At 39.8% G+C, this 21,567-nt stretch overlaps 2 protein-coding genes across 4 annotated transcripts; both read right to left on the minus strand.

Annotated features, from left to right (window-relative positions):
• Positions 1-1,674: 1,674 nt before the first annotated feature.
• Positions 1,675-11,772, minus strand: pggt1b (protein geranylgeranyltransferase type I, beta subunit). 2 transcript variants are annotated; one of them, XR_015865370.1, is made up of 10 exons: positions 11,611-11,751; positions 11,147-11,265; positions 10,814-10,878; positions 9,642-9,793; positions 9,372-9,504; positions 8,670-8,715; positions 6,748-6,932; positions 5,532-5,640; positions 3,797-4,124; positions 1,675-3,183 (listed from the first exon to the last, which is right to left on the minus strand). XR_015865370.1 is itself a non-coding variant. In XM_088413107.1 (9 exons), exons 1-9 carry the CDS (start codon positions 11,736-11,738, stop codon positions 3,982-3,984), a joined length of 1,080 nt encoding a protein of 359 aa, XP_088269233.1. In that variant the 5' UTR covers positions 11,739-11,772; the 3' UTR covers positions 1,675-3,981. The 2 variants fall into 2 exon arrangements, 1 of the variants encoding a protein (XP_088269233.1); XM_088413107.1 differs by having other exon boundaries at positions 1,675-4,124; positions 11,611-11,772.
• Positions 11,773-12,238: 466 nt separating this feature from the next.
• ccdc112 (coiled-coil domain containing 112) lies at positions 12,239-18,474 on the minus strand. Of its 2 annotated transcripts, none has more exons than XM_088420284.1 (14): positions 18,424-18,474; positions 17,228-17,340; positions 16,695-16,816; positions 16,515-16,604; positions 15,719-15,794; positions 14,893-15,016; positions 14,696-14,815; positions 14,490-14,627; positions 14,133-14,248; positions 13,934-14,057; positions 13,741-13,875; positions 12,721-12,819; positions 12,524-12,642; positions 12,239-12,386 (listed from the first exon to the last, which is right to left on the minus strand). In XM_088420284.1, exons 1-14 carry the CDS (start codon positions 18,457-18,459, stop codon positions 12,356-12,358), a joined length of 1,443 nt encoding a protein of 480 aa, XP_088276410.1. In that variant the 5' UTR covers positions 18,460-18,474; the 3' UTR covers positions 12,239-12,355. The 2 variants fall into 2 exon arrangements, with proteins under 2 accessions (XP_088276410.1, XP_088276418.1); XM_088420292.1 differs by having other exon boundaries at positions 17,228-17,337; positions 18,424-18,468.
• Between the last annotated feature and the right edge of the window lie 3,093 nt (positions 18,475-21,567).

Below are 21,567 nucleotides of genomic sequence, written 5' to 3' on the forward strand. Positions count from 1 at the left end.
TTTGACCTGGGTTGCGCTCAATTCCCTTTGGGAAGTGTGTTTTCGCTCCATAGTTTAGTATCGGTCAGTCAGCATTTTTCTGCCACGGTTCTACAGATGTTTGGATCTTACAATCTTAGAAGAAATCTCGAAGGCATTCAGAAATTCTTAAAAATACTTTTTTGCGAAAATGGACATTCGTTGGAAGAGAAACGGAAAAGTGAAGGCGATACTTGAGCATTTTAATTTAATTTGGGTACGAAGTTTCATAAAACGGCCATATTTGACAAATTGCGTCAAAGCATTTGGTTATCTCAAGGTTTAATGCAAATTGGTTGACTGCATACAGTATTTATGACTAGAATATTCAAAACAAACTAGAAGAGACCAAAGAGACAGGTACCTTTGTGTATTTTATTTCTTATACAGTATCGTATTTGCCGCTGAGCTTGGAACAACACAGTACTCAAAGCTAAACATACAGCACCATCATTTGCTTATCTTAACCCACTTCTGTCTGCACATATTTACAGAATTTATTGACACATCTTTACAAAGCGTAGAAAAAATAAATGACATTTCATGTTACATTATGTATATTTTCAGTGGTTGTATGGCAAAGAGTTGCTTATACTTCTATCTGCAGTTAAGTGGCGTTTGCCAAGTGAGCATTGAAGGGATCTGAGTCAGTGGATTTTTTTTCCCTCCAAGAAATGCATTAGCATTTACTGAAACAGACTGTGCATTGCAGGGAAAAAACACCCAAGATGGTAGACCAAAGCAAAAGGATGTTTATCAGACAGAATTGTGTTGCTGAGCTCCACTCGTGCACAGGCTTATTTGAACAAGGCGACAAACGTGAGGCACATTTCAAAGTGGTCTTCACCCCAGAAGACGCAACTCAAATGAATGTATGCTCAGGCCTGAGAAGACGCACAGAAGGCAAAATCATTCCATTAGAATTGATCTTGCACTACTCCCCAACACAGTAGCAGCACAGAGTTTTCAAAGAACCATATAGATACGTATTTTCAGAACAGCGTAAAGGAAAAGACATGAGGTCTAAGGCAAAAGCAAATAATTAAGCTTATAATAAAGAACAATTTCGCCTATTTGACAAATACAGCAAAAACGACCCCCCCCCCCCCCCCCCCCCCCCACTGCCTTTTTTCATAGCACCGCTCAGTTTAAAAGCAGTCATCAGGTGTCGCTGTTGCAAAATATTCATCCATTCTCTATAATCGCTTATCCTCACTAGGCTTGCCGGCAAGTTGGTGCCTATCCCAGCAGGCAATAGACGGGGGACACCCTGGACTGGTTGCCAGTCAATCGCAAGGCACGCGGAGACAAACAACCATGTTCACTCACAATCACGCCAAAGGGCAATTTGGAGTCTCCAATACAACTATCACGCATATTTCCTGAATATGGGAGGAAAATAAAGTGCCCAGAGGAAACCCACATGGGCACGGGAAGAACATGCAAACTGCACACAGGAAGGCCAAGGTGAGCTGGAAATGAACCTGGGACCTTTGAACTGTGAGGCAGACATGCTCACCAGTCTTCCACAGCAAAATTTCCAATTTCAGTTAATACAGTAGGTCCTAAAATTATTTTAAACTGAAATGACTACATACAGTACATCAGATTTCCATTATGTTAGCTCCAACAGTGGCGTAATGTGACGGGTAGATGTAAACATCCTTCCACAAGGTTTCATAATGTGCCCTTTTTTGGGATTGTGAGCGGTGAGGTTTTTTTTTTTTTTTTTTAAACTATGTCCAATATGCGCTTCATGAAACCAACGCATTTGCAACAATTTTCCACCTTCCCTGGTTTTTAACGAGATAAAGACGATGACTTCTTTCAGGACTAACAAAGATATTTTGTAGGATGTCAGAGTTAAAAAAAAAAAGGCTATTGTAACCTTTTTTCTTAGTCATAAGGCTATAAATTGAGGCTGGTTGAGCAGTGAGGCGCTTGTCAGCCAGTACCCGTGAATAATGGATGTGACCAATTACTTATTCATTCTGTTCCACTCTCAGCGTTCCCTCCTCCTCCGCCACATAACCTGCTCTAGAAAAAGCTGCTAGATCATCCAGCGGTTCCTTTGCTGGTGAAGATTTAGCAAGTTAGCATTTAGTTGACCAGTTTAAAAAATGTCAATATGGCTTCATCACCTGGCTCTGATTCACTTGCCAACATTCTAAGGTGGAAAACTGCTAACAGATGGACAACAGAGAGCTTGTGAGTTTATCAGTTCAAAAAAAAAAAAAGGAAGGGGGGTGCATATGGTTTTGATGGAAATTAAAAATGGTGAGGGTCCTTAGAATGAGCCCTGACTAACCCCTGTGTTGAGAAAGCAGTCTGGAGATTTCTGAAGGTTTTCCACTGCATGCTACCGGCTTGTCTCTTAAGTTTTCCACCAACAAGGCAATCTGTGAAAACCACGCTGTACTGAATGCATCATTCAGAAAGCTAATAAGACGGAAATGAGGGCCCCCTGTACCTTAAGATAAGGGAGATGTTTATTCCAGAGGGCCATTGCAGCAAAGTGGAGACTGCGGTGTATATTAGAACAGCCTCCAAAGATAAGGCACAGAAACAAGGTAAGCTAACATCAGCGTAAGCGTTTTTTGGTCATTTCTAGGCGTATATCCTCAAATACTACAAATGACAGTTATGAATTTGCTCGACCAATGAGCGACAAGCAATTGAAGAGCATCAGATTGATGCTATATAAAATGCTAATGATACGTTCTCCATATAACTTGGCCCCTTGTTCACAGCAGTGATCAGAGCAGGAGTAAGTTGAACAGGATTTCGAGCAAACTTGCTCATCTCCCAGTTAGACCCAGAGTTCAAAGATGGCTATCGAGCAAGTGGTTGTGTTAAACAGTCTATACGACCAGGTCAGCACATCTCTATAAGCCTTCATCGAGTTAAACTGAAAAATCAAACATCATCCATTTTATTGATATTTGTCCTTTTTCTTTTGTTTCCCACTTGTTTCAAAAAACAAAAAAACTAAGAAAGACTGGCTCACCGCAGGTGCTTCTTGGCCTCAACTCTGTTGGGTATATTGCTGCTACTGCGCTACACCTGATCAAATCTACACATTAGTAAACTTAGCCAAAGGGAGGATGAGGAGGAGGAACCAGCGGGAGTTGAAGGGTTGAGTCTTGGGGGATCAAACCAGGCGAGCTAGAACAAACAAGAGAGCTTTGAAGAGGCTCCTAGATTAGTTGTAACAGTGTTACTGGATAAAAGATAGTTGTTGTTGAATGAATTCTGATGTGGAAAATATGGATGTTTTTCTTTTTTACTTTGAATGGTCTGTCCATAAGCAGAGTCATAGGCATTTAGGGGTGCACCGATCAGTCTTGTGAGTGATCACCGGCCCCCGAGGTTGAAAAAGCTTGATCTGTTGATCCCAATTCTTTTTTCATAACCAACTGCATACATCTTTAATGCTCCAGTAAAACAATGCTATTCGCTTCATGCGGTTGTTTTAACTGCATGAAGCAGTTCCCTCAACTAAAAATGAAAAGCCCATTATTCACCTCACAGCTGAAGAAGACCGCAGGTCATTTTTTTCAGACCTTTGCGGAGGAAGATGCAATTGGGAGACAAGATTGGCCGGATTTGAAGGGTTTAGGTGACCATAATTTCCCCAAATTACCCGGCACTGATTCAGGCCGATAGATCGGTGCTCCCCTAGGTTCAAGTCCATTAAACAAGACACCAAGTCTTTTCACTCTTTCTGAACAAGAGAGATCTCCATTGATTCCTGGCACATATTTATCTGAACACTTACACTGTCTTGGGTCAGTTGACCAAAAGGCAGCTTCAAGAAGAGTCACTCAACAGCAAGGCCAAGTTCCAAAGTTGTCTCGGAACTGTATACTCTTCAGTCTTCAAATGAAAGGAGGCCTGGGGTCAGAAAGACTCCAGTTGCCTTGGAGTTGACCTGCCGGATGCTCCCGTCAGCCACAGATGCCGCTAATGTCCTCTCCATGTCTGCTGCAGCTGGAGAAGACGCTCAAAGGCCCTCTGAGTGATGTTGAGAGCTGGGTGGACCTTCCTCAGGCTAGGCTCTCCAATCAGGGACAGACCACACAGGCCCAGGTAGGCGTGCAGAGGGTCTAGTGGTGGAAGAAAGGGAGGGATGAAAGCGTCAGAATGAAACAGAATGGAGAGAAACTAGGCCAAGGATGATAAGTATTCGGTGTATCTGGCTCATAAACATCTGCTTGTGTCATGTCCGTACGCCACATTGATTAACGGAGCAGGACCAGTTCAGGTGTCAATTTTCTGTTGATTACAACCACATTAACAGTCAAAAATATAAAATAAAAATAGAATATTTTGAAAATCATTCTTCTATTGCGATAATCGTTGAAAAGCAGTTGAGTAAAAATACGGACATTTTCCCTAACGTGAACAACACAGTGATTAAGAATCATATGTGATAAAAAAAAAAAAAAAAAATCACGGTTAAAAGGAAGGAACCCTGTTTTAACTGACTAGAGTAGGCATCACTCTACTCTGCATTTACTCAATTAGACAACCATTCGACCTCCCATTAACCACCAAAAGCGGAGGAGCCTTCTTTTGTTGTTACTCTGCTCCTTTGAGCATCAATAAATAATTTACGAGGTAGCTGTGTGACCCCGGTCCACTGGGACCTGAGTAAAAGCTGCACAGGCCATTAAATGGACTGCTAATTGAATTATAATGAAATAACAGATGATTGCAATGCATCACAATCATTTATCAACCAGTGCATCAGTCAGGATTTATAAGTTACACCACAAGATGGGACCTGCAACTGTCACGGGAGTAATAAAAGCAACCAAGGTTACAAAACAATCAAACAACACATAAATAAAAATGTTACAGCTGCCGTGTGATATAAAGTGGATTCATTCGTTCCGGGCTACTATTTCCTAGCACCTAACCTGAACCATCAGAAATGATTGCCTAACCTCTAACTTCAACCCTAAGCCAATTCAAACCTTTACTCTAAAAGCAAGTCTTGACCCTCAAAAAGCGGTCTGGACAAGTGAGGACCGGCCTACATGTCCTTACTTCTCCAAACTGTACTCACTACGCCAAGCAGAAAACTCAAAAAAGGTTCTCACAAGTACATCAGTAGAGGAACACACACGCTCACACACATACACACACAAACTAATATATCACACAAGATGGACAAACCTGATAGTGTGAAAAATTCACAATCGGAACGTTTTCTGTGCAACTGAGATTTGGTTTGATTCATTTTGTGAGAAGCAGTCAAAGCTAGCTGTCCCTTAAACTCCTGCATCTCTTTTAAACACTTGCCTTTGGCAATATTTATAAGGTTAGCGAACACAGCAGTGGCCTCACCTCAGCGGCCTTTGTAACGTGAGCACTTCCATCTATGGTTTCATCAATTAAAGGACGGAGGATGTAGATTACAGTAGGTGATTTTACAAGGACATTTGGGGAGTTTGGAGAGCGCCAAAGCGCTTTTCCATAGCTGATACTGTTACTGCACAATCACGAACCTGGATGGCTGTCTGGCCACTTAGCAAAGCCGCCAACCAATCGATCCTGCGTGGATAGAATGAAGGTCCTGTTCTTGTCAAAGTTGGTGTACTGGAATACGTCTAATAGCTGGTACAGGAAGACATGGAATAATGAGCAGTAAGTACACTTTCAGAGCATACACATAGTTTAACACTTGGCCATTTTGAATTTCTATACAAATAAAGGCGTTACACCTCTGGCACAGTTGTGACCTAAATCTTCACAGATTAGCTGCATTGCCTTGATGGCGCCTTGATTCATCCGAGGCTTACTCACTGCATTATTTTTAAGACGAGATCTTGTTTATTTTTGGATCACGTGTAAACCGCCGGCATGCGTGTTCCACAGAAGCAGAAACTTCAAAAGTGGTAACAATTGGTTTCACCAAATTTGCAGAGAAAAGCCACAAAAAAATCTAAAATTGGATCTTGAACTGCGGGATGTGTGATTTGGGATGCCACAAACAAACTGTAATGGCAATAGGGAATTATAACCAAAGAAACAAATTCCACACCTAAAACGCAACAAGATCAGGGTGTACACTTTATTTTTTAAAGGACAATATTTTTTTTTTTGTTCTTTTCATTTTACTCATTTGTTAGAGGCTTGCTTTGTTAGCTCCACAGAAATCTAAGATGGCCTTCACCACACTCAATATGGAATTGATCTATTATGCCTCCTCTAGAAATGTGTTTCAGATTTTTTCTCAATTTTTTTCATACAAAAAAAACAAAAAAACAGCCAGGGTTGTTACAGGATGACATTTTGTTGATTCTACCTCTTAGGAGAGGCCCTGAATGCACATTAAACACTTCAATGGGATTCTCAAGGGTGTGCTATTCATTTTATTTGATCTATTAATTGGTTGACTTCCAAGTCACTGGGAACCACTTATTTAAATCTATTTAAAAAAAAAAGATTTATATCTGAACTCAAAGTTCAGAAATCATGATATTAACCCTACTGTGGAAGTTCGTCGAATCCTTTGATCTGAACATCGAAGGAATTTCACATCAAAAGGAAAGCAATGAAACAAAACACTATGGAGCTTAAATTTCACCTTGGCCGTGACAACATATCAAAGTTCAAACTGGCACGGACACTTAGGTATCATGGCAAAAGCGTGCCATCCCTCAGCTAAAATGCTGCAAACACTTTTTGAATGACTGGATGATTTTTTCTGCTCTCACATACCTCTAGCGTCGCGCCCACCCAAAAGGAATAGCATGTGTCAACGGGCTTGTTGGGTCGCCCGTGAAATCCACTCTGCTGTCTCATGATGCACCAGCGGCGGATCCTGTCCAGCTCCCTCCGACTCAGCGCTTCCTCCAACTGCCCCATCAGGCACAAGGAGGCGATGGCACAGTACGTCCAGCCGCCTGCAAAACAAAAACATACGGGCATGGCGAGTCAGGAAGCATCTGTCCTTATGACAGATGAGTATAAACAGATTGTGGCTGTATGGGTGGGTTCTGTAATTCCCAAACAAGGAATGCCTTCACCTGTGTGTTGATGTTGGCATTGTATTTTTTTACCTCGGAGTGTGGAAAATAATTATATAACTAAATACTCTGCTGAATAAAACCCTGCTGTATGGAATATTTCCAGAAACGATGAGATGGTAACTGTTGACATAAACACTTTTTTTTTAAACACAGTGGGAGGTCTCCACTGTGCAAACAAACACTTTGGGGGGGAAATGGGTAATTGGCACCTATTTAGTATGTCAAGAAACAGAAGAGGAAGATCACTTATTTGTACAGTTGCAGGCAGCACGGTGCTTTAGTGGTTGTCACCTCTGCCTCATAGGTGAGTGCTCATGGTTTCAAATCTCAGATTGTGGTACTCCCACTTTTAACAGGGGGTTTTCTCTGGGCAGTTAGTGTTAGATAATCACGAGACACATTCTACACCACCAACACACTTCCGTGTATTTATTTATTTTTTCTAAAGATCAATTTTACAACAACAGGATATTACTGATATGGGTAGATTTTGGATTTCCCAGCGTGGAAGCCCATTTCACTCAGCTAACTTGGGATGACAGCTCTTGACTAGTCAGGCGGACAATAACAGAACACATGTGGACCACCATTCATCCTCACATTAACAACTGTGGAGAATTGAGTCGAACCTAATATGCCTGTTTTTTGAATGTGGGAGGAAAAATCTGGGTACACTGAATAAAAGGTGTCACAATTTTAAGACCAGGCCACTGCAGTGTCACTTTTCAGTACACTATATAAATCCTAAGAAAGGCAGAGTGGTTAACACGTCTGCTTCACGGTGCAGAGGTTATGGGTTCACTTTCGGCTCCGGCCTTAAAGATCAAGATGAAAATCGACTTAATGGGCCGAACCACCCAAGAAACATAGAAAGACACAATGGTGAGGAAGGAAAGGCTATGTCTCAACAAGGACATGGCATAAGCCTGGGAGAAAAAAATCCTCACATGTGTGAAAAAATATATAAATAAAAGACAACACTACAGAATTCAAACAAGTTCCGCAGCAGGTCACATCACATGGGCAGAGTTCAAGACTGGCAGTGGGGTTGAAGATGCTTTTCCAGTATGCCTGCAAGGTTTTTTTTTTCTTTTTTCCTCCCACATTCCAAAATCAATCATGCTAGTTGTACTGGATACTCGAAATTGTCCTGAGGTGTGTTTTTAAATGTGAATGGTTGTTCTTGAGTGCCCTGCGATTGGCAGGCAAACAGTTCATGGTGTACCCCAGCTACTGGCCAAAGACAGCTGGGATAGGCTCCAGCACCTCACATAACCTTTGTGAGGATATGCGTTGAAAATGATTGATGGATGGATGGATGGTCAAATACAAAAACAAATGGCCTGTTAAAAAAATGAAACTCAACACAAAATAAGACCCATAAAGTAGTCAAGTTCATCTTTGGTTAGTAGATGGATGGTATGTGGGTAAGTTGGTGGGTAAATAGTTGATTATATTTTCACTGTGGATTTCCACTTTGTGCTGAATTAAACGCAAAATACTTTTTGTATAGCACAAAAATGAGCATTTTGTTAGCTTCAAACCACAACAAAGCTAGCCATAAACCCCTAGACCTCCATAGTCAAACAAAACTATTGAACATTTACTCACCATGTGACTCTCGCCCGGCTCCCTGACCAAAACCACTGTCATAAGACTATTTGTGAGAAAAAGAGAAGAGAACATTCAAAGATAAGAAAAAATATCTCATGACTGCATTGTGTTGCTTTGTAAAACCAGTAAGAAATGAAGTTGCTCTTTATGTCCACACCTGCTTTAGAAATTTAATTCTGAGGGCTTCTATATAAAAAAACAACAACAACTTAATTGTAAGAGTTATGTTTGCACTAAATATTCATGAGCTTAAACAAGAAACTATGACAGAAAGTATGACGACAATGTGGCCCAAGATAAAAATGAGTTTGATACCCCTTACCTAACAGATCTACCGTTGTTTCGCAGTTGGCTAAAAAATTAAGCCATGAGATGAGGAAATACATGAACTATAATAAGCAGGTGAGTTGTAAATACTAATTTCCTAATGGCAAAAAAGAAATCAATATTACAAGGTTGTTGTTACAAAAAGAGATCTCACCGAGTAGTCCTCTTTTACTGGGGAAACCTTTACAGCAATTTAAGCACCCCAATGCCCCGCATTCATTATAAATGGAGGTGTTTTTTTTGGAAGAGTGCCACTATTTTGAAGGTCGGCGGCCTTTTTCATCTAGCTCTGGTAAGAAGTAGGAATCTGAGTCTAAACAGCGGTTACACTTTTACTGATCGCATTATGGATGTAACAGATCATCTACTCACCAGACTTCCTCGAATGTACTCAATGGCCTTTTGGATGTCCATGCCCGACCAGTCGTCAAGCATGTAACAGATACTGGCTGCACAGTAGATAAAACGGATGTCATTTTCACTTCCCTCTGGCACAGCATAGAAACTGCAGGAAGCAAAATGTATTGGGGGTTGCAACATAAGAAAATAAACACCCAATTTAAAGAAATACCAAGACTTGGTATTTCTTTAAATTGGGTATTATATATAAAAGTATGTGTGTGCCCGTGTTCGCATGCTAACCTGCCATCGTCCAGCTGCAGGGCCCTGAGGCCAGCCAGGCATGCCTGCTTGTTGACCCGACTAAGGTCATCCCCCAGTATGAGCAGGGAGCACAGTCCCGTGTAGGTCATGGCAACATGGCCGCTGTCATATGGATGTAGCACCCCTGGACCCTAGACAAAAGAAATAATCACTGAAGTGACATTCATATTAAAAGCTAAAAAAAAAAAAATTAAAGAAAAAATCAGGGTATTATGACCATATGACTGTGAGGTTGTTGTCCCTTTCATTTTCAAACAAAAATGCCCCCCCCCCCCAAAAAAAAGTTAAAAAGTCGTTTTTGTGCCAGAAATTTCACCAAAAAGTATGGGCGGGATAATTAGGTGCTCCGTTTTGGGACAGCTGCGCCGTGCGGCAAGCAGAACTGACTCATGCTTCAGAAAATCACGGAGACAGCACTCTCCAGCTGAGGCAGAGCGATAAAAAAAACAAAACAAAACATAAAACAAGAGCCACGCAGGGAACAGCCTCCTTGGACAGCCTTTTCTGTTAGCCCAGTTAGCTCCACGGATCTCACATCATCAAGAGAAAAACACTGATGGACAAAAAGCAGGAAAAGATGGATTCGGACCTGGACTCGGAATGATCAAAAATGATTTTGTATGAAAGCCCTTTTTGTAGTGTTATATTTTTTTGTAGAATGAAAGCATTATTCAGATATTTGAGATGTCACAGAAATTAAAAACAGTCATGCAATGGTCAAAGTTATGCTTGAAATATATGCTTTTACAAAAGCTTTTGTCAACAGAAATGCAAATTTCTACAAAAGTTAGTTGTGTTCTAATACAGATCGCTAAAGAACGGAAGAGAGAGAAATTTACTTCTTTTCCTGCTGAAAAAAAGAGGGAGTAATCTTTTTTTCATGTGTGACATGCTTGTATAGCGACAGACTACAATATTCTGTAGGTACTGCAAATTGGTCAAAATCCAGTACCACGGCACAGGAGCGAAGAGAGTCGCTCCAGTGAAAATAGCTGTGAGTGAAAGAGTTAAAGGCTGGATGGCTCTAAAATCACTTGAAGCTAAAAATACAAGTTCAGTTTCTTGTCTTTTCACGAAATAAGGGGATGTGAGAGCCCATTCGCCTCCACTTGCCAGTTTCAGACATTGAAATAAATTGTCAAAGAAGCTACCTTGGTGCTATAAGGAATTCCAATGTGCGACGATCCTCGAAAACCACAACGACTGAGGTTGGATTCTGGTAAAAAGATAAACAGGAAAAGACACGAACATGTATGATAAAATGCTTAAAACATTAATAACATCCTAAACCGCTGTGCCTTTTGTAATACCAAGGCGCACCGGTCACCCTTGGCAATACTTGAGTGCTGCTGCCATCTACTGACCAAAATTAGAATGTACCACAAATAGTTAACTCTTGTACTCCATGAAATAGTTTTAAAATATATGCCACTTAAACATAATAACACGTGATGTAAAGCGTTCCAACAGTGTGCTTTACTTACGGTCTTCCGTGGGTAACACCTGCAATGAGTAGATCCACTCGATCATGACTTGGCTATCGATGACATCTAGAGCATCGAGCACATCCAGGCCGGACAGTGCGAAAAATATTATGGTCAACCTGAAAAACCATAAACATTGTCAATTTAAGGACACTGAAAACGCCATACGCAGTCAAACGGGGTTGGCTGAAGAACAGTTGCCAGCTAGTAATTTTCATCTAGGCGAAGATAGTTAATAACTCACAATTAATATTTGATATCAATGTGCATGGACATTTGGCTTCATGTAGCAGTAAAACCAAAAGTACCCGCACTGAAGCAGTTATATAGCTGGAGTAACAAGTTCCTGTAGCTCTCTTTAACTTTACTAGTTGATGTTAGCACGTATGCTAGCGCCGGAGGTTCCTTAAAAAAGAACAGATAGGGTTGTCAAGTGATAGGGCTAAACTTCGCATTGCACTGACCTGGTGGTTTCCAAAGAAGCGTATCTCTCGGGTAAAACCTGTAAAGTCCTCTGAAAGAAACGTACGTGTCGGTCTCGGAGAAAGTCGAGTTGCTCCAGCTCCTCAGAGAGACTCTCTTCTTCGGCCATCTTGGTTTCCCAGTTTCGTATCCGTGTACAAGGTGACTAGTTCCGGTGTATTTGATATCAAAATAAAAGCGAGGATAGCAAATTTTTCTATGACAGAAGCAGTAGCCACACAAGGTGTCTTCAGGTTACATTAAAACGGTTACGGTGTATTTTGAGCTCAAAATAAAAGCAAGAATAAAAAGTTTTTCTTTCCGTTTCTTTGGATAAGGGACCACACAGACGTCACCATTGTCCGATTTTTTGGACATTTTTGACCAGGTTTTGTAAGTTCTTTTCTGTTGTTCAAGTGACCTCGGGGGAGAGATGGTCGCCAACCAATCACATACACGTTGGTCCTCAATAGGGATGCAGTTGAGCTGGAGTCTATGAGCCCAGTTGGTTTTGGGTGAGAGTCGGCGTACGCCCCTGGAAGCAAGCAAGCAAGCACGCACTAGCGCAGATGGAAGATGATTGGTGAGAAAAGCAGTGTGGGTAACACAACAGGTAAACAAAAACAAACGTGGGGTTTTTTGTGAATTTATTCGTAATGTAATATTTCAGAAGCATGAAGCTTATTTCATGTTTGTTTTTGATTCCACAAAGATGCTGGCCACATGTCACATTGCTATTGTAAGTCATCACAGCCCCAGTCTCCAACTGGGAACAGCTCTGAAAAAATAAAAATACATACAATTTTGAAAAACGTAAAGCTAACTAGTGGCTTCTGGATTTAAGAAATGCCATTATGCAAGTGCTGAAGTGTAATTACCAGTCAGCATTATACATATGTGTTAGAAACGGCATACCTGTGAAACATGTGATGCACACGTCCTCCACCTGAAGGTTCAGTGCTCTTCATGCGTTCCTCCCATCCCTTGGTGGGCTGCCTCAGTCTTGCTGGATCTCTGACTATGTGCCTATCCACCTGTGCCATCAATTTGAAAATTTCAGAAAAATATTTTTTAAAAAAATTTTGGGGGGGAGGGGGGTCCACAGCGCTCACCTTCTCCCTCAGCTTGGCCACGATCCTCTCTTGACGCTCTTCGTCCTCTTTTTGCCTTAGAAGCTTCTCCTGGCGCTTTGCCTGCACTCGCTCCAAATCCTGCAGTTAATAAAACACTATAAAATTCATATGCAACTGTGGTCAGGCCAATTATGGGAGGATTTCGGCAACTAGGGGTGAAACAAGTTCTAAAGGGTAAAAACTATGTAAGGATTAGGGGCAAAAATCCCAAATTTTTGCCATTACATTACATAGCTTGCAACATCAACACACTACATAAAGAATCCTATTCAATCAATGATTAAGATAATCACAATGCCAAACTAAATAACCGCCTGTTAGTTAACAAAAGTTTCCTTTGCTACTAATGTGAGGAAGGGATTAATGATGCATTGAAAGGCAGTCAATCATTTCAATAGGAAAAAGGTAATTAAAATGTAATAACTTTCATAATAGTAATAATAAAATTGTTAATTTTGCCATATTCTTTTTCTAATAAAATAATTGCTTTAGGTCCCTGAGATTAACTTGCAAAAAAGCTAAAAAAAAAAAAAAAAAAAGAAAACTGCTCCTCAAATTACGTAAATGATTCATAAAACTGATCTGCAATTCTTTTTTCCGAGCCATAGATATGTACAAATGCTTACCCCCCTATTTTCCAATGTAGTATATTTTATATCCCTCCAAATATGGTAAATATTTGGCAGGATTAAGTATTGACTGCTTGATACTCCTTTGTAGGAATTTGATAATTATACGCTAGATGACACAGACAATTTGTTGGTCACAAACTGTATTACCTCAGAGGAGGCCCACAAAAACATTGAACAAATGTTCATCTATTCTGCCATTTTCTATGTTTTCACATTAACTGGACTTTTGTCAGCCAAGCCATCCATTCTTAAAGCCTGAAATAGTCCCTGATGAGTAAAGGTTTGTCCTGCTCCAACTAATAAAGTGGCATTTGGGTGGTTAACACGACATCTCAAGGTCCCAGGATGCGAGGCTAGATTGTTTTACCCTTTTAATCAGGTAGTCAATGGTTTTAGTCGGATGCTTTCTCCTTTTTGTCCGCTTGTTATCCTCCTCATCTCCTCTCCCCCTTTGCAGTTCCTCCCTTGTGTGCAGCTTGGCCACCCGTTGACGACAACGCTCCTGCTGGTCAGGTTAAGTGTTAGTGTGAAGCTTTACCATGAATCGTCTCTTTCCATACCTTTGCTCTTCTGTTCTTGCGGATCTCCTCTGCTCGTCTCTGCTCCTCCACCTGCTCCTCCTTCCTTTTCTTGGCCTCCTTCCATGCCTCCAGTCGCTGAGCCAACAGCTTCTTCTCCTCCTCACTTGTAGAAAGTATAACACATTGATCTCCTGTATAATGAATATTTTGCTTCTCTATTTGTATTTTACGCTTTTACTTGTTCTGCTGGAGCCTTGCTTCTTTGTTCCTCCGCTCGGCTTCCATCACTTTTGCCTGCTTCCGTAATTGTGTTTGGCGTTCCAATTGCTTTCTGCTCTTCCACCTTTTGATCGCCTGTAAAAGGTAAGCAGGCACTATGAGCCATCTTTTACTCTTTTCTGCATTTTCGTGATCTACTAATCATACACTCATAAATGTCTGACAACATTGACAAAATCTGGTGTTAACATTTTCATTTTTGTGACGATGATGATGATAATATGCTCATTTCTGACATAAATAGCAAACATTCAATAAAAGATGGGTATTAATATTGAGGGTTATTTTTCCAGTCAAAGTCACAATAAGTCCTTACCTCTCTCCTCCTTTCCTGCAGTTGGATCAGTTCCTGGTACCAGTGCTCATGTTCCTCCACCTCCTCCTGACTTTTACTGGGTAGATACATTTTGGCCTCTTTCCTGAAGCCTGCCCGCCCACCACGCTTGACCCACGCCTGTCAGTCAAGCAGCTGTCTGGTAAGTTTTGAAAAAACCAAGCAAAAGTTTAGCCGATACACTGTACCTTGAGGAAGGCCTGGTGATCATACTCCTCCCAACCACCGCAGATACCACCCGTCCTTTGAAGGTAAGTTTCCAGGGCTCGAACCTCGGATGGAAGGTCTTGATCCGAGGCTTTGCTTTTCTGGCAGGACAACAACAGATGTCAGCGAAATTGGACAAAAAGATGCTAAAAGAAGAAGTAGTGAAGGAGATGTGAACCTTAGCTGATCTGACAGAAACTTTAGAGTCTGGCTTACTGGACTGACTCCAGTTCTCAACCTTCCTTTCACTGGCCACCATCTCTTGTGCACACATCCGCTCCTCCTTTAACAACTCTCCGAAGCTATAGGAGGAGCAGAGAACAGTACAATATCATCATGTACATTGTTTAATCATTTCTGTGTTCCCGCCAAAGAATGAAAGTCAATGATACTGGTTAGTTTCCAGGTTGTTGCATCCTATTTTCTGCAGTTTTTTTTTCCACGTGCGGAAAAAAAAACCTCCAATGAAATACCACAAAACAATTTAAAAAATGCAGTGAATTCAGTGTCCTCAGTTAATGAGAACTGCATTTTTAAGCTACTTTTTGTCCTGCTTATGACGTTAAGTTTTTTTGAGCATCAATATCTCCACTAATTGATAGGAGTTACATAATTTAAAACTTAACCTTTGTTAGAACGACCCTTTTTTTCTTGTTTTTACACTGTGCACATGATAATAAACGCTTGTGTTAGTTAATACAGGAATAACATGATCCAGGTTAAAACTGCCATAAAAGCTTTAAATGCAATCATTAAGTCCATTTAGCATGCTTAAATTTTGTACAGGTGCATGAAAAAAGCCATAGAAAGTCCAAAACCTGATGTGAAGTGAAGCTAATCATTTTTGGTGCTCACTAAGCTTTGGATTTGCTGGCTGCTCACTTGATAATGACGGTTTGAACTTCAAACTGTACCATTTTTGGAGCTTTTTAGGTTCAAAGGATCCTATTGTACTGTTTAACTGTACAAATGAAACATAAATAAAAGTAGCGAAGCGTTTTTACCATAGGCGCTGTTCCTCTTTCAAATTGTTAATTGAAAATTCCACCTCAGACATGATCTCCTTCAGCTTCTCAATCGCTGCAAAAAAAGAAAAAAGTTACTGTAGATCGACCGATATGCTATTTTCATGGCTAATACGATACGATTATCGTTAGTCAAGGTGGCCGATAACCGATGTTTAAAGACATAATTTATTTCAAGCAATCAATGAATATTCATAGCAGTGCAAGGGGGGGAAAAGTAATACAAACACCAACACTTCATTTATTCTCAACACAGAAAAAAGGCAGAGTAAAATAACTTTGTTAAAATTATAGTAAAACTAACGTTGTCAAAATAACTTGGTTAAACAGGTCTTATTGTGATGGACCTATTACTTAGGACCACATATGCCTTATGGATGTGAAATACAGTCCAATAATTCTCAAAATTTGATATTGGTGTGTGAAAGAATACCTACCCCAGTACAGTTCAATTAGGTACAAACACATATGCTTTTACCCTTTGTTTTTTTGTGTTTTTTTTTTTTAGGAACAATTGTTTATTTATGTGCAATACATTATAATTGAATGTGGCTTTGGAAAATGACTTGTTTCCTACATTTAAGCACAGTGTGAACGTGTGCATAATGTTAGTGGCTTACAACTTTATCAAAAGAACTCTTTACTAATAAGGCCTCGCTGTCTTGTGTTTGAAGAATGTTGGCCATCATGATGGTGGTACTTTGAGAGCTGAACAATTCATTGTGGTCAATTTTGAGGGTTTTATTATGAATTGTAAAAGTAAAAAGTGACTTACATTCTGTACATGGCTTCATGTCTATCAGTTGTTGCTGAAATTGTTTGACACCATTTTTAATCTTGGCCAGCTGCTTTCGCAGTTGCATTTCTGAAAGAGGAAACGACAAAGCTGCATGAATAGCAACAAAATAAAGTCCTCGACGGTATGTGTTAACAATATATACAAACTGTGACCTACTTTCGGCACTTCTCTGTTCAACTAGTGTTTTCTCATACTCGCCCAGCTCTGATGCCATGTCCGGCCATCCATTTTTCCGATACTGGGCACTCAGTGGTGTGCCTTTTTCTAACTTGTCAATCCTCAGGATAAGGGGAAATGGAAAAAAACAAATAAATGAATTGTTTCAAATAAACAAATGAATTCCTTTCAACGTTTCCTCTAAAGTTGCATAAAAATGTCCCGTGACATCAGCTTTAGTGAGCATCTATTGCATTTCACTTTTTCATTTGATTTTATATAAAGGGCACATGTAAGGCAAACACAATTGTGATTATCCCAAAATGTTATTATGAAAATTAGGAAAGTACTGTACTGCATGTGTTTTATCAGGCAGCTAAGTAATAAGGTGTCAATGTCCATTTCCACTATTTGGACATAAAAACAAATTATACTGTAGAACAGTAACACTAGAATCCTGAAGCTCGAGAACATTAGGGTTACAGGCATGGAAAACAAAGTTGAGGGTGTTGTAATTGCACCATTCAACTTACAGCCTCCTGTTGCATTCAGCTTCCTCAAGAAACTGCTTGGCTTTCAGTCTGGACTCTCTCTGTCCCGCACAGCCCCGGTTAGCAGGGGAGGATGAAGGTTCTGAATCCCCCTGCTTTATGCAATAATGTTTAGGTGCATCTCAGTAAAGTACAATTATGGAACACTTTAAGTAGTTTAAGAGGGGGAAAATAAAATTTGTTTCTATTATCATCGCCTACAGCTAAAAAAACACCTTAAGATATTACAATATAATTTATTATTAACATTTGTTATTCTATAAATTAAATTACAAACAATGGTGAAAGAACAAACATTTTGTTTAAAACATCTAATTTATTACAATGCACCTGTATATTTACTTATATTGAACAAAAATGTTTAAATATTGTCAAACATGAATATATTTCGATATTTAGCTGTTAAATGGCGACGACATTGTTTTTTCTATTGCAATAATATCAATTAAAGATTACGAAATGGACGAACATCAACTCTGAACAATAAACAATAGCAGAACAAATCAAAGAATAATACAGAGACAATGAAACCAAAGAATATAAAAAGATAGACAAACTGAAATAAAGACAAAAACACGAATAAATAACTATGCTCAGGGTGCAAGAATGTATATAACTCATACATATACTTTTCACAAATGTTTGTTTTTTGCGCCTTCTTATAGTCCGAATATCCAATTAAAAGAATGTATCGTTTAATCATGTGTTACATAACTCATTAAAACAGAGTTTTCTTCCAATAAATTTGGAGCAATAAATGTGATATTTTGACAAAAACATTAATAAATTTTAATTTTTTTTAAAAAAGAAAGGCGACTGTCTTATATCAATCACATGACGTCATAGAAGCCCCAAAAATACAAAAGCAAATAAGTTACAATATTCTTTACATTGGCATGGAATTAAAGAGTAAAATATTAAGCACACGTGGTTTTGACAACGTTATCGTCGATAAGTGGAAAGTTTAGGTTCAGAAATTGAAAGATTGGATAACTTTTCGTGTTGACGTCAACAAACTAGCTGGCTTCGACGTTACTGCTTCCGCGACATTACAAAAAACAAAAACGAATATCCCATACTTCTTTTTAACCAAGGTAAACTACCACAATTGACCGAAATTATATTTGTTTGTTTTTATGTTCTTTAACGGTTATACGTTGGCTACTTAGCTGTGTTACCGAAGGTTGTTGACGAGCGGTTGCTATGGTTGCCATGTTGTATGGGGCGGAAGTTGTAAGAGCGCATCGCGGAGAAGGAGACGGAGAATTTTTGCACCTAAAATCCAGAAGAGGACGCTGATTGCACAGCAATATTGGTCAGCAATGCACTGTTATCTGTATGTTTACACATAGGACACCGTATCTTTATAATTGTTTCTCGGGTATTTTGAGATGCAAAAATATTTAAAATATTTTTTCATTATAAAACATTAGTTTAAAAAATGTCTTCTTTTTTTTTAGCTCATACTGTACTCTCTGTGACTGCTGTATTAATTTTGATTCATTCATAAAACAGCATCACGTTGTAACTGAAATGTATGTTAGCTCTGTACTATGTTGTAAAGTTTGTAAATGTTGAAAAAAAATCCCAATTGGCTTCTTTTTACACCAATCTATTGATGTATCATGACCAGCAGTAATAATAAAAGGCAAGTGACAGGCACTGCGAGTTTAAAATAGACACCAGAGTCCATAATTGAGTGCGCGTATTGAGGATACGGTGAGTCTCATGGGAGCTGTTGCGTCGCTGCAAATAGCAGCCGCTCCTCGTCAATGACATGGTTCTTCCACTTCCTGCCCTTGTCCTAGGCTAAACCAAATTGATATGTGTCACCTTTCTTGAGGCCGGGAGAAAACTTATGCTACTAATATTTACACACATTAACTGGCAAAAGTGAGCTGATGCTTGAGAACAGGCCATTGCATACATAGACATCAATGGGGGCAACTTCCTTGTTGTTTTCTCCCTCATATGACACGTAAGGTTGGGATGGAAGGTTCTCTCCAAGTGCGCATTTCACAAATCTGGGTACTTTACACGCCTTGACCTGTGCCTTACACTATACTTGTGCTAAGGATGGAACCCATGGTATCTAAGATTGGCGGCTTAAGCTGAATGGTTGGCCTCACAGTTCAGGGTCCCCGGTTCAAATCCACCTTGCTCCGGCCTTCCTGTGTAGAAAAAAATATTTGTATGGCCAGATTTTTTTTCAGAAATCTGGTGTGTAAACAATGAATTTAAGTGTGCAGAAATGAACGGGTAAGTCAGAGATGTCTGATTAATTTATGAATAAAATTGTGCTCTTTTATATACATGAACCCCCCGACCCCAAAAATGTGCACGTTTCTACATGGGTGCGTCTCTGCCTTCACACACACGCCCTCAACATACCTACACCCACTCGCAACTCAGCGGTTAACCCACCTCTGCCTTTACAACACGCCTATTTGTGCCTACCGCCCAAACTATCTGCACACCCAGCTCTTTTACCGACCTACTCCCTACCTGTAATCTTACCTTTGTGTGTAAAATTGTATGCATGCTACTATTTACTTTGCACATGGGCACGCACACACAAGCACACACACACACACGCACGCACACACACACCCACACACACTCACACACACTGGCAAAATGTGCTGACACTCGAGTGTGACTGAAATCGAATAAGGTGTTAAAATCTGATAGCATAGCGCACGATAGCCATGCAGACAAGCAGCAATCGTAATCATTCTGTATGTGTGTGTGTGTGTGTGTGTGTGTGTGTGTTTGTAAACTGTTTTATAGTTGTTTTGTAGTAACAGGAATCATATGAAATGTTTAGTGTTGGAACAGTTTGAACACAAATAAAATGGAAATTGGACGTGAAAAAACTCATATGGGGAGGCAGAGAGCTTTTCCTTTGAAATTCCTCCTTCAAAAAATGAAGGAGGAATGACTATAACTGTTTGAAGTTGCATAGTTTTAATCCGTCAAAAAAAGTGGAAAGTAGTGTAAATATTTTAATGGAGGAGTCAGGACAAAAAAAAACAGTTTACAGTACCATTTTACATATGCAATCCTTGTGCAGTATTTGAACAATTTTTGGGTCATTTTCCTCCACGTCGTTCTTGCAGTATTTTAGCCAAGTGATGACACACACCTCATAGTGAGATAACTAAGTAGTGGTGCCATGTTGAACTTTGACTTGTTGTCACCATCTAGGTGAAATTTCTACTCCCTAGTGTCTTCATTTAATGCTCTCCCTTTTGCTGTGAAATGCAGTCAACGTAAAGAGCAAAGGACTGGACAAAATACCACACAAAGGTTTAAACACGGCATTCTGATTAATGTTATTTTTGTGGAATACAAATTAAGCAGCAAAATTAACCATTTTGTATTTATTTGCTGTCAACTCTAAATGACATCATAGATGCTCAGGGCTTAGCTGAGGACGGCTTGCCTGTTTTCTGTGTTTGGTCACATGGCGTTCTCATGCTGCGCCGTAATCGGTTGTTATCTTATTTGAAAGTTCAGTGATCCCTCGTGTCACGTTATTCTAATAACTTGTCCCAAATTCAATTCCAGAGTGAACTCGGAGGCACCGCAGACATTCACTACAAACCTCAGTTCACCTCCCATTTGTTCTGCAGCACGATCTATGGCCTCTGCTCGCTAGTTTGAAAACATCAAATGAAATTAATTTTCTTTCTTTTGATGTTTGAAGCGTACTCAAAGTACAAAGTCATCATTTCATTTGTTTCGCAATGTGACACATATTATGTGAATCTTCTCAGAATATACACTATGAGTGTATGTGTTGAATAACAAGTAGTAGTGTGTCATCTTTAAAAGGTTGCGGTGTCAGACAGAAAAGACAAGAAATGAAGGCTCAGGTTACGGCGATGACAGGAGGGCGAAACAGCAGAGCCGATAGCAGACGTGCCAACCAAGCCCAGCAGCCATTCCACAGCGCACAGGTGGTGTCACTCTACCCCGGCTGCCATATGAAAGGAAGCGGCACTGGCGTCACAGATATTCTGACAAGTGTTCTTTTACTGACAGATATTCTACTGCTTTCAAAAAAACCACTGGAAACACTTCTTTTCTTCCTCCCTCCCTACCTACCTAAGTACTAAAACAAACAGACAAGGTGAACCGCAAAATAAAATATCGACATTTCCCGATCAATAAGCACTTATTCAACAAATAAAATACTTATTTTTTCTTGAAAAATGACGTTTTCACAGATTTTTTTCGACACCTCAAAATATGTTCTTTTTCAAGCAGAAAATAACTTTTTTCCCTTAAAAATATTATGGATATTTCTTCAAAAACAA

This window comes from Hippichthys cyanospilos, chromosome 1 (assembly GCF_059441005.1).
Source record: "Hippichthys cyanospilos isolate Australia breed blue-spotted pipefish chromosome 1, RoL_Hcya_1.0, whole genome shotgun sequence".
NCBI classification, from domain to species: Eukaryota; Metazoa; Chordata; class Actinopteri; order Syngnathiformes; family Syngnathidae; genus Hippichthys; species Hippichthys cyanospilos.

Excerpts from the sequence above, each read along its gene's own strand:
- ccdc112 (XM_088420284.1), bottom strand. The coding sequence starts at position 18,459 with ATGGCAACCATAGCAACCGCTCGTCAACAACCTTCG. Across the intron at positions 16,605-16,694 it reads TGAACAGAGAAGTGCCGAAA|AAATGCAACTGCGAAAGCAG; the intron begins GTAGGTCACAGT and ends TTCCTCTTTCAG. Across the intron at positions 14,058-14,132 it reads GCAAGGCTCCAGCAGAACAA|TGAGGAGGAGAAGAAGCTGT; the intron begins GTAAAAGCGTAA and ends ACTTTCTACAAG.
- pggt1b (XM_088413107.1), bottom strand. The coding sequence starts at position 11,738 with ATGGCCGAAGAAGAGAGTCTCTCTGAGGAGCTGGAGCAACTCGACTTT. Across the intron at positions 10,879-11,146 it reads GGTGTTACCCACGGAAGACC|AATCCAACCTCAGTCGTTGT; the intron begins GTAAGTAAAGCA and ends TCTTTTTACCAG. Across the intron at positions 5,641-6,747 it reads GGGTGGGCGCGACGCTAGAG|CTATTAGACGTATTCCAGTA; the intron begins GTATGTGAGAGC and ends TTCCTGTACCAG.